At 41.4% G+C, this 13,347-nt stretch overlaps 1 protein-coding gene across 1 annotated transcript in view; it reads right to left on the bottom strand.

Annotated features, from left to right (window-relative positions):
* Window positions 1-13,347, bottom strand: part of RIMBP2 (RIMS binding protein 2) — a 509,773-nt gene that overhangs the window by 481,675 nt on the left and 14,751 nt on the right. Inside the window, 1 exon segment of the mRNA XM_027844231.1 lies at window positions 10,002-10,127. Coding sequence (XP_027700032.1) covers window positions 10,002-10,127 — 126 coding nt within the window.

Raw genomic sequence — 13,347 nt, 5'->3', positions numbered from 1 at the left:
GGGGATAATATTACCTGTAGGACCCACTTAAAGAATCTTCATAGAGGGGCAGTTAGGTGGTGCAGTGGATAGAGCTCCAGCCTTGGAGTCAGGAGGATACTGAGTTCAAATCTGGCCTCAGACACTTCACACTTACCAGCTGTGTGACCCTGGGTAAGTCACTTAACCCTGATTGCCTCACCAAAAAAAGAAAAAAAAAGAATCTTCATGGGGATCAAATGAAATAATGTATGCAATATGTTTTGTAAACCTTCAACCACTACATTGACCAATCAACAAGCATTTATTAAGCACCTACTGTGTGCCAAGGGCCATACTAGGTGCTGAAGATACAAAGACAAAAATGAAACAATCCCTGTGCTCCATGAGCTTAAATTTAAGTTGTTTTCATCGTCATCATCATCATCAATCATCATCATCATCATCACCAATCAATCAATCAACATGGCCCTGAAACTATGACTTTGTTTTGTTTTGTTTTTCAGTTTGAGACTGAGTTTGCTTATCTTTCTCAGGTTCGTAGTACAGTGGCCATTCACTGGTCCAATCCCAATGCTAATTAGTACCAGCGCTTTAATCGACACTGTTTTTCCCAATGTGGTCCTGTTTGCCCTCTCTTTAGACAGCTTGGAAGGGTTCATCAGAGTGGTGCCAAATTTAGTGCAAATACCCAAAGGCTTTTGCCTTCCTGCAGCTCAGACCTTCCATGCTCAATAGATCTACCAGCCTCAGCCTCAGTCTGCCCTGGGCTTCCTGGCATGTGCCACCACTTCTGGCTAAAACCCATGGCTTTGGAATCTTGTGATCTCAAAGTTCAGAGGCATTCCAGAGGCCATCTAAGCCCACTCACCCCTGAGCAAGAATCCTCTCTGTGACATGCGTGATGAATGGTCAAGCAGCCTTTGCTTAAAGACCTCTAGTGAGGGGAGACCTGCTCCCTCTCACATCACCCAATTTGGCTTTCAGATCCTTTCTTATTTTCAGTTCTTGTTTGTAAGAATTTTTTTTCCAATATCAAGGCAAGATGCGGTGTGGTCATTGCTCCATGCAGGAAAGACGGAGGCCTATAGGGAATAAAAACATTGTGGTGAAGTGGGCCCTGCTGGACCTGCTGTCGGGTTTCAATTGTACCTGATACTTCTCAAGTTTTATGACCCTGGAGGAGTCACTCTTCTTCCCTCCCCTAAGTATTTTGTTGTTTCGTAATGTCTGACTTTTCATGACCCCATGTGGGGTTTTCTTGGTAAAGACACTAGAGTGGTTTGCCATTTCCTTCTCCAGTTCATTTTTACAGATAAGGAAACTGGGGCAAACAGGATTAAATGACTTATCCAGGGTCATGCAGCTAGGAAGTGTCTAAGGCTGGATTTGAACTTAGGTTTTCCTGACTACAGACCCAGAGCTCTATCCACTGTGCCACCTAGCTGCCCTAAATCCCACTTGGGTATCTTTTGTTTTTACTTATATCTGTATTCTTCTCCTTTCCTCCTAATAGAATGTAAGGTCCTTGAGAGCAGAGCCTGCACTTATTTGCCTCTTTGTGGGCCTAGCATGGGCAGCTAGGTAGCAAAGTGGATAGAGCAGCAGGCCTGGGGTCAGGAAGATGAATCTTCCTGAGTTCAATTCTGGCCTCAGGCACTTACTAGCCGTGTGACCCTGGATGAGTCACTTAACCCTGTTTGCCGCAGTTTCCTCATCTATAAAATGAGCTGGAGAAGGAAATGGCAAATCGCTCCAGTATCTTTGCCAAGAAAACCCCAAGAATGGAGTCACAGAGAATCAGACACGACTGAAAAACAACTCAACAACAACAACAAATACCCAGCATAGTGTCTTACACTTTGCTGTTTGGACCGGAGCCATGACTGAAAGGAACTCAAGATGAGGAAACTCTCCCTACCCATGCAGATGGGCGCTTGGGTGGTGCTGCAATTTAAATTCTAAGAGAGTTGCCTGAAAGTTAAGTGACTTGTCCCAGGTCAAACAGCCAGTATGTGTCAGAGGCAGAACACAGATCCAGGCCATCCTGACTCTAAGGCTAAATGTCTATCCACTATGCCATTCATTGCCCTGCGCATAGTAGGCTCTAAGGGGGAAAGAATAAGTATTTCTATAGTTCCTACTATGTGCCAGACAATGTGCTAAGCACTGACCCTCACAACAACCCTGCGAGGTAGGTGCTACTATTATCTCCATTTTACAGATGGGGAAACTGAGGCTAAGGGATTTGTCCAGTGTCACAAAGCCAGTAAGAATCTAAAGCTGAATTTGAACTCAGCTGTTCCTGACTTCAGGCCCGGGCTCTATCCACTGGCTCACCTAGCTGCCCCTAAGGGAATGTTTCTTGAATTGAACTTAAATGAACCTCTCTTACCCTCAGTTTCTTTTTGTAATAGGGCCTTTTGAGCATGCTCAGTTCACCTGAAGTGGCAGCATCTCTACCTGGGCTTATTCTGGGCATGCTTAGATCTCATGAGTGGAGCCCCTCTTAGCAAGTGGGTGGGGTTAGCCTCCTTTGATTGGCTGCCTAACTGGAAAGGGTCACATCTTTAAATCTGGCTGGATTGTCTCTGTATCACCCTCTTTTCTGTGTGATCTATCCTGCGGGGAAGGTGGAGATCCCAGTTCACCCACAGCACAGGCGCCATGGACTGATCCAATGACAGGAGAAGGCTTCTTACCCCTTCTCTCTCTCTCTCTGTGTCTCTCTGTGTCTCTCTGTCTCTGTCTCTCTGTCTCTGTCTCTCTCTCTGTCTCTGTCTCTTTCTCTGTCTGTCTCTCTGTCTCTATCTCTCTATCTCTGTCTCTCTCTCTCTGTCTGTCTGTCTCTCTCTCTTCCCCTCTATCTCACTCCAGCTCCAAGAAATGAGCCCCGGGGAGGGGAGGGGTTGTTAGTTTCTGTTTTGTTGCATTTGTCCTTCTCACCTGCAATAATCTCCCTTCACCCAAGTTTGAGTCATGTCAACCTTGGAGACAGGATTCCAAGCAGGGTGGTACAGCTAGGCAGCCAGTCACAGAAGGCCAGAAAACTGGGGTTGCCTGAGTGGGATTGTCTGGGGCAGGGCCACACTTGAGGACCTAGAGGGCCACGTATGGCCTCGAGGCTGTAGATTACCCACCCCTCTGGTGTGCCTAGCTGGGACTGTGTGCTCTAGTAGATATGCCTTGGAAGAATCTGAAAGCCAAATTGGGTGATATGAGAGGGAGCAGGTGTCCCCTCACTAGAGGTCTTTAAGCAAAGGCTGCATGACCATTTGTCAGGTATCTTGAAAAAAGGATTCTTGCTCAGGAGTGAGTGGACTTAGATGGCTTCTGGAATGCCTCTGAACTCTGAGATCACAGGATTCCAAAGGCATGGGTTTTAGCCAGGAGTGGTGGCACATGCCAGGAAGCCCAGGGAAGACTGAGGCTGAGACTGGTAGATCTATTGAGCATGGAAAGTCTGAGCTGCAGGAAGGCGAAAGCCTTTGAGTATTTGCACTAAATTTGGCACCAATCTGGTGAACCCCCAGGAGCAGGGGCCCTTCCAGGTTATCTAAAGGGGGGGCAAACAGACCCATATTGGAAAATCAGTGTAAATTTAAGCTCTGTATATAATTGAGAACGGTTTAACAAAATAAATGAAGATACAATAAAATATAGGTAATGTTAATTTGTGGTTTTCTAAGTCATCATTTGCCCCATGGGGATTTATTTCTATTTGGAGTTTGATACAGCTGCTCTTTTGGAATTGAGCTAAATTCTGAACCTAATCCCCATCCCCTCCCCAGAGTCTAGGATGGTACAAAAAGGAAGGAAGATTATCCCTATTAGAGGAGTAAGTTTATATATTTGTGATTATATCTTTGAGTAGGTATTTCCTTGTAAAATCTAATATGCTCATTAGTGGCTAAATGGAACTGGGGTGCAGGGGATCAACCCCTACAATTGGGGGAACACCATCATTGGAGGCTGGAGTCATTGGTGAAGAACATAGACACCCTCTTAACCACCTTAAGGGTAGTAGAGAACCTTGGGGAAGCGGTGAAACTTTAACATGCCTGGCCTCCAGGGAGTGGGGGCCAGAGTGGTCAGCGTTACACTTTATTTTTAAAAAGGAATCTTAAAAAGTGATTGAAATGTGTAAGGATAAGATACAATTCCATAATTGGCAAATGGTCAAATGATATGAACAAGGCAGTTCTCCAGGAAAGAAATTCAAGCTACTTATAGTCATATAAAAAAGCCTCCACATCACTAATAATTAGAGAAACACAAATTGGGGCAATTCTGAGGTTTCACCCCCAGCCATCAGACTGGCAAAGGTAAAAAAAAAAAAAAAAGAAAATGACAAATGTTAGACTACAGGAAAACTAGCACATTAATTCATATTTGGTGAAATTGTTCACTGGTATTCCAGTGAAGGTAATCCAGCCATTCTAGAAGGTAATTAGGAGCTATGTCCCAAAAGTTACTAAGCTGCCCATACCCTTTAACCCAGAGATACCACTATTAGGCCTATACCTTACAGAGATCATAAAAGAAGAAAAAGTCCTATATGTAAAACAATATTTATGGCAACTCTTTTTGTGTTAGCAAACTCCTGGAAACCAAGGAAGATGTCCAGCAATGGAGGCAATGGCTGAATCAACTGTGGCATATGAATGTAATGGAATACTATTATGGTATGAGAAATGAAGAAGGGAATGATTTCAGATAAACCTGAGAAGATTGCTTGAGCTGATGTAGTACAAAGTGATCAGAATCAGGAAAGCAATTTATAGACAATATTGTAAAAGTGAGCAGTTTTGGAAGACTCAAAAACTCTGATCAGCATAATGATTGATGGTGATTCCGAAGGACTGATGAGAAAGTATGTGATTTTGCTCCTAACAAAAAGGTGATGCACTCAAGATGCAGACTGAGACACAATTTTGGTTATGACCAATGTAGGAATTTATTTTGCTTGACTATGCCTATTTGCTTATAAGTATTTTGTTTTGTTCTTCCCAGGAAGGGGAGATAGGGAGAGAAAATAAATGCTCATAAATCATTTAAATTTAATTTAATTTTAAAGAAAAGTAAAGGGCTTAAACATAATTCTTTCTTTAAAAATGCCTTCATCTCAAAAAAAATGCCTTCATCATATTGAAGCAAGAAGTGGTACAGTATAATGGATACAGAGTGGGCCTTGTAGCCCAGGGAGATTGGTAGTCAAGTAACAATAGTAACATACTGTCCTTGTGACCCTCGACAAGTCATTTCATCTCTCAATTCTCTAAGGTAACTTTCTAAGATTATAAATTGCAGCAAAAGTGCCAACCTGTATTGGTAAAGGAAGTTTCTTCATCTGGATATCACAGGGCCAGTCCTCATATCTGGCCCTAATGTGGAGGCAAGCAAAAAGGATTAAAGGTAGATACAGTAAGTGAGGAGAAGAGGGGTCAGATCCCAGTTCTGGGTGAATTACTTCCCCTTTCCAGGACTCTGTTTCCTCCTATGTAAATTAAGGGAGTTGGAATAAATGATTTAGAAAGCCCCTCTCATCTTCTTCGTCTCCTTCAGCTTAATAAAAGCATAGTCCTTCTTTTCTAGGGACATTCACAGCTCAGAAAGGGAGGCTTCTTTTCCACTTCCTGCTCCCCATCCCACCACCCCCACCTGTTTTTGCTGTCAACTAACAGCTGTTCTCTGTCTTTATATAACATTTAATCTTAGTAAAAAACAGCTGGTTCCATTAAACAGACTGATTGCAAACACACCATTTCCTTCCTGCCTCCCTCCTTTTTACTCTCCCTTCCTTCCCTCCATTCCCCACACCCCTTACCTTGCCACTGAGCTCTGAAGAGACGCAATCTGGGTCCCAGATCATAGGATTGTAGACCTAGAACTGGGAGGTCCCATAGGGCTTCACTTGGTCCAACCCCTTCACTTTCCAGATGAGGAAACTGAGCCCCAGAGTGAGTAAGAGAGGGCAGTGTGTGCCATGTGGTCTAATCTTTAGGAAGAAGTCTTTGCTCATTTCAAGAACATCTACAATGACTCAGAGAGCTAGCTCCCTCAGGAAATGTGGGAGCACCTTATGCTAACAATTCACCAGCCCTCAGGAAAACATAAATCCTCTTGCAGGATTTCCAGGGGAAAATTTTGGGTAATTTTGGGTAAATTTCTTAGGTAATCAGGTTGGTTGGATGCTCTAACCATGGCTCTTTCTCTTAAAGCCCAGACCCAGGGGTAGATTGAAAAGACAACAACCAATGGTCTTTTTCAACATATCCATCAGTATGGCCTCATACTGTTGAATATTTTTATCCATGACTTGATAAAGACATAGAATGTATCCTTACCAAACGTGCAGGTGCACTAATCCTTAGTATAGGGATGTCAGGGATGGCTGATGGGAGGAATGACTAGTATACTGGATGACAGGATCAGGTTTCAAAATGATACATGTTGTGTTATGAAAAGAGTGCTCAGTGAGTTCAAATCCCAGCTTTGCTTGTACAACCTCGGGCAAATCACTTAAGCTCTGGGCCTTCATTTCCTCGCCTATAAAATGAAGGAGAAGGACTATTTGACCTATGATAGGTGGCACAGTGAATAGAGCACTGGGCCTGAGTCAGGAAGACCTGAGTTCACATTTAACCTCTGACACTTACTAGCTGTGTGACTCTGGGCAAGTCACTTAACCATTGTCTCAGTTGCCTCAATTGTAAAATGGGGATAATGATAACACCTATCTCACAGGGTTGTTCTGAGTATCGAATGAGACAACACTTATAACACTTATAAAGTACTTAACACAGAGTACTTAGTATATGAGAATAAATACGTTTTCCTTTTCTCCCTCCCATGATCCCCCCACCCCAAATCTAGATCATTGACTCTTTGATCTCAATGTATTGTGGGCCCTTATCAAGTAGGATGAAATTGAATAAGTGCAAATGTAAAGTCTTACACTGGGGTTCAAAAAATCAATTTCCTAAGTACAAAATGGGGGAGGCATTCTGTTGGGCAGAAATTTTACTGAAAAAAAAAGACATGGGAGTTATAGACAAGTGAAAACTCAAGATGCATCAGCCATATGATTCAGTAACCAGGAAACTTGAAGTGATTTTAAGCTACTTTAAGAGAAGGATAGTGTTCAGGAAGAACGAGATGTTGTCTGCTGTACTCTGACTTCATTGAACCACTTCAGTTCAGTTCAGGACCAATATTAGGAAGAACATCCAAGAGTTGCTCCATAATCAATAAACTTCCTTTCATCTTTAACATCCTTTATCACTCCTTTCATCTTTTGTCACTCACTGTAAAATGGCTCCTTCTTGATAACACTATTTCCCTTGCTAGCCAATCTAATCTAATAAACATTTATTAAGTGCCCACTATGTGGCAGAAACTATGCTAAGCTCTGGGGATATAATTAATAAAAAGAAAGTCTCTGCCCTCAAGGAACTTACAATCTACTTGGAGGAGACAACATACAAAAGAAGGCAGGAAAGTGGGATGTGAGGGGATAGAATCAGGGGGTACCTGGCAAAGAAGTATCATGTTCTGTGGAGTTGAAACTAGGCAGGGCAGCAGATGCAAAGTGGAGCCACCCTTTCCCTTACTGGGTATACATTCTAGAGTTTCCAGGTCAAATAAAAATACTGCAAGCAGCCAGAAAAATAATTCAAGTGCCAAGAGTCGTCATTGGGTTCACACAGGACTTAGCAACCACCGCTATAAAGGAGCAGAAAACTTGGAATATGATATTCCAGAAGGCAAAAGATATGGGCTTATAGCCAAGAATAACTTACTCAGCAAAACTAAGTATAATGTTATAGGGAGGAAATGGACTTTTAATGAATTAAGAGGATTTCTAAGCATTCCTGATGAAAAGACCAGAGCTATGGAGAAAACTTGAAGTACAAGCACAGCAGTGAAGACAAACATAAAAAGTAAACATGAATGAATAATGATAAAGGACCAAACAAAGATGAACTGTTTATATTCAAATATGGAGAGATGATATATGTCTCCCCTCTGATCCTTATCATCATTAGGTTCATAGAAGGAGTCTAATTAGCAAGGCCTGGGAGTGATTCTGTTATATCTTGATGATCTTAGGATCTTAGGAAAAGGATTGAAAAGGAAGAGAGGAAGAATACACTTACGAAGAAGGTGGGGAGGAAGGTTAGTGTGCATAAGTAGATATCTATACAAATAAGAAGGAAGGGGTGAGGAGGAGTGACTGACATCTGAATCTCAATCTCATCTGAATTAGTCAAAAGAAGGAAGAATACACACACACAGAGTTGGCTACAGAAATACATTTCACTCAACAGTGAAATAGGAAGGAAAAGAGAGAAGGGGGATGGAACTGGAGGGCAGGTATTAGTCCTAAAGGAAGGATTAGACCTCAGCAAAACAAATTTTAGGGTGTACAAAAATATTTATAGCTCTTTATGAGATGGCAAAGAATGGGTATCTGAGGGTGTACCTATAAATTGGTGAATGCAGGAACAAGTTATTATATGTAAATGTGATGGAAAGCTATTGGGCTAAACTCTTCCCCCTATAACGACCAATCAATATTCCAGAGAACTAATGATAAAACATGCTACCCACCTCCTGATAGAGAGATGAAGTATTCGGAATACAAAATGAGACAAATATTTTTAAGATATGGCCACTGTGAAAATTTATTTTTGATGTACTATACATGCGTGTAATGGGTTTGCTTTTTTACTTTCTCAGTGTTGGGATCAGGGTAGAGGGAACAGGGAAGTGGAAGGCTGCTTTTTGAAAATAAAATAAAATTTAATTTTAAGAAAATTTAAATAAAAATCCCTCTTAACATCAGTTTCCTCATCTCTAAAGTGGAGATAATAACAGCACCTACCTCACAGGGTTATTGTGAGGATAAAATGAGGTAACGCATGTAAATGTTTTGCAAATCTTAAAGCATTTAAAATAAATCTATAAAGGCTAGCTATTATTGTTGTTGCTGTTGCAAGGTGTTTTTTCTTTCTTTTTTTAATGGCAGGGGAGAATGGACAGGGGAGAAAGGGTGGCTAATTGGAAAAAAATTAATTTTAAAAAGAAGGCACAGTAAAAGATGGAGTGTTTCCTAGATACAGTAGATATCCTCAGATATATAGCATCTGAGGGCCCCTACACTGCCATCTAGTCCAAACCTCTGCCTCCAGGCAAGATAGCCCCTAAGCCAAGGGTCAATGGAGATGGCCACCAGGTAAGTCTCAGATACCACCTTTGTGAACACCCCATTATCAGAGGCCAGTGGCCGCTGTTCTAAGCCAATCTATGTTTTAAAAGAAGGAAAATTGCCATTAGCTCCACTTGAGATCTATTTTGTTTATATACTCTCCCCATCTGAGATTCTTCCTTGTAGCTAACTTAAATCTTACCTACCACTTGAACATTGAGTAGTTATCAGCAGTAAGTCTCAAGGCTATCTCCCCAGTGGCAATAATTTCAAGTAACTCTTGCCTCTTTTCTCTTTAGCAAGTCAAACCCCACAATTTTCTTGTGTTTGACAAGACCAGCCTAACCGGTGATGATAAAACCTTGACATTCTTGCTCCCTAAGTAAAGTACAGGGTGTAGACATAGGATTTGGAGTCAGAGATCCTGGGTTTGATTCCTATTTATTATCTATGTGACCCTGGGTAAGGTAGCTACCTGACACAGGGAATAAAAGAGTCAGGAAGACCTGAGTTCAAACCCAGCTTCAGTTATTAGCTATGCAACCCTGGACAAGTCTGCTATACTTTTTTCATCTATGAAATGGGGATAATAATAACACCTAGCTCTCATGGTTGTTGTGATGATAAAATAATAATTTGTAACGTTCTTTGCAAACCTTAAAGCACTATGTAAACACTAGTTAGTATTATCATTCTCCTCTTTGAGCCTCAGTTTCCCCCAATATAAAATGAGAGAGTTGGACCAAATGATCCTTAAGTTCCTCATCAGCCCTAAGTAATATGTTCTAACAACCACATCTACTTTACTCACCAGCTTTCCAGAGTCTTCCAGGGATTGGTTATTGATCTCCTTCCCCTTCTTTGTGGACTTGAGGTGCAGGCTATATTCTCCAGAGGTACTAATGCAGCCATTAGGATGCTCATCCCTGACCACTCCCTGTAAGAGAATTCAAATTCAAAGCTCATTCAATCTCTAATGAAATAAGATGAAGAGATCACGGTGGGAAGCTGACTTGGCTTTGCCAATGCAAAAATGTGTTTTCTTGGGGGAAAAAAATCCAGGAAACTATAGCTCTCCACCACCTCTACTACTTCTCTGGAATGAGTGTAGGAGACATGAACTTTCTGTGCCAACCCAGTTCAATTTGGAGGAGCCCATGCATGAGGTATGAGATGCCTGGGTATGTGTGTTCTCAATGTGTATGTCCCTCTACTAGTGTACTCTACATGTGTACTCACTCTTCCTACTGATGCTGTGTGTAGTTCTGGCAGAGACGTGATGATTTTCTGTTCTTAATGTATCATTATATTTAGTGTTTTTGCCTTTAGTTAATTGTATCAACTTGCTGACTACTAAAGGTGAATGCCCCAGTGGGGGCTCATGAGTTATAGTATTAAGAATATGGACCTATACAGTACCCTAAAACTTGGGTAGCTATTTACCCTTGGAAATTAATCTTCAAGTGTGACTTAGGTGGGTATCCCAGAGGGGACACTACAAACACAATAAATGAATGAATGAATAGATGGATGATGAATGAATGAATGAATACAAGATAATTACATCTATCCAGCCTTAATCTTCACATCTCCACCTTAATGGTCTCATCAGCAATCTCAGACTAAAAGTATCTCTGTCTAATCCCCCTTCCAAAAAGTTGCCAAAATTACGTTTCAAAAGCCCAGATCTGAGCCCATTACTTCCCTGCTCAAAAATTCTTTCTTGCTCTCTCTCTGTCTCTCTCTATCTATCTATTTCTATCTCTTTCTCTCTCTCTCTCCATATATATACACACATATATGTGTATGTATGTATATGTGTATACATATATATGCATCTATACATATATACATACACACACATATATACATGTGTATGTCTGTGTGTGTATATATGTCTCTGTGTGTGTATATGACAGAGGAAACTGGAATCATGAAAACTGATTTGGAGGCTATTGCCATGTGAGGAATAATAAGAGTATGACCTAGAGTTGTTGGTCATGTGGAGACAGGGGCCAGATGCAAGTTATGTTATAGAGGTAGAATCAATATGACCTGATAATTCATAGAATATGAGGGGTGAGAAGGTGGGAGAGGTAAGAGTCAAGGTGGAAGTGTGTGTGTGTGTGTGTGTGTGTGTGTGTGTGTGTGAAAGAGAGAGAGAGAGAGAGAGAGAGAGAGAGAGATATACTGCTTCTAAGATAAAAATACATTCATAATTTGGCTCCCACTTATCATTCCTCAGTTACCTCATATTACTCTTCTACATATATTCTTCAGGCAAACTTACCTACTGCTTCTCAAACTCAACATCCTATTTTCTCCTATCTCCTTGCTAATGCCCACATAGTTTTCCATGACCAAAATACACCCCCTCCTGATTCCTGCATACAGGAAAACAGCAAATAGAACAGTTTGTTTGGAAAATAAAGGGTTTTTTCCCCCAGATGAATAATGTGAAATCCATTGGAAAAGACATTTTACAATTAAATGCCAAGCACTGGCATTTATATTTTATCCTAAAGATAGTAGGGAATCACTGAGGTTTCTTGAGCAGAAGAGCTACTTATTTGGTTATATCCTTATTTTAGAAATGTCGATTTTGCAAACTGTGTGGAAGACTGATGAGGCAAGGGAGAATTGGAGTCTGGGAAACCAATTAGAAGATGAGAGATGATGAGAGCCAAAACTAAGGTGTTGGTCTAGTGAATGGAGAGAATGGAATGAATGGCAGAGACATCGCTGGGGCAAAACCAACAAGATTTGGCAGCCAGTTCCTTGAAGGAGAGGGAAGGGTAAGTAAAGGTCCAAGATGACCTTGAGGTTGTAAAGCTAGGTGGCTAGAAGGAAGTAGAAGAGAAATTACTAGAGAAATAGGGAAGTTGATGTGAAAAAAAACTTTTTAACAATGAGAGCTATCCAAAGGTGGAATGCCTTGGCAGGTAGTGAGTATTTCCCTTATTAGGAACAAGAAATACACCATATAAAAGGGCATGGATGGGTTACAATCCACATTGCTGCAGACAGTCCCTATATTGGATAGCGAGAGAGAGCCAAACAGACAGAGAGACACAGACAACATTACTGCAGACAGCACCCATATTGGATAGCAAGAGAGACAGCGAGAGATGGGGAGACAGAGACTACTGTGCTACAGACAGTACCCATATCAGATAGTGAGACAGAAAGAGACACATAGAGAGAAAGAGAACATTTATTAAACATTTACTAAGTGCTAGACCCTGTACTAAGCTCTGGAGATGCAAAAATAAGCAAGCATGACAGTCCCTGCCCTCAAGAAACTTACATTCTAATAGGGAAGACAGCACATAAGAGGAGCTGGGAAGGGGATGGGGAGGAAGATGGAGCATGACATGGAAATGGCCTGATGCTTGATGGCAGCATGGATCTGGGCAAGAGTCCAAGGATGGTTTCAGGGGCAGAGTCCAAGGACTGGGAAGGAGGAGGAGTGATAGACCTTGCAGAGACTGAAATGTTGTGTAGATAAAAGTAAATATTTATAAAGCAATTTAAGGTTTCCAATGCACTTTCCCTCGAACTACAGAGCTCAACAGAAAAGCCAAGATAATTCTGTCACTTGCCAGTAAACAACTCCACATTATGTAACATCCTCATCCCCACCCTCCATCTCAGAGCTGACTGATAGTGACCAGGCATGTCCAACCTCATCAGAAACTCACTGTAAAGAAAATGAAATCTTCCTTTTATTAGGGTTTCACAAACTGCCATGTCAACTCCAGTGTTTTCTATGAGGCTGGAAGCTGGAGGCAGCTATTGTCTCAATGTGGATAGTAACTTAGGTTCAAATCCTCCCCCAGACACTTACTAACTATGTGACCCTGGGCAAGTCACTTAACCCTGACTGCCTCAAAAAAAAACCAAAACCTGTCTATATAAAAAATGTTAGCTATTAACAGAGTAATAGAGCTAGGAAGAGGATGATCTCTGTCTCAGCCAAGGGACACAAGAGGAATAGAACAAGAACCTTGGGAGACCTGAGAAGACTTAGAGTCAGAGGCAGAAGAAGAAAAAGAAAGAGAAAACAAATCCTTTTTCTCAAATTGTAAGTTAAATTCCAATCCTTTTTTCCTGAATTATCCTTGGTTAAATATTTCATTCCAAAGTAAACCCCTGAA

Source organism: Vombatus ursinus, unplaced genomic scaffold (assembly GCF_900497805.2).
Source record: "Vombatus ursinus unplaced genomic scaffold, bare-nosed wombat genome assembly UNPS02014935.1, whole genome shotgun sequence".
Taxonomy (NCBI): domain Eukaryota; kingdom Metazoa; phylum Chordata; class Mammalia; order Diprotodontia; family Vombatidae; genus Vombatus; species Vombatus ursinus.
This window is presented reverse-complemented; position numbering and strand designations above follow the sequence as displayed.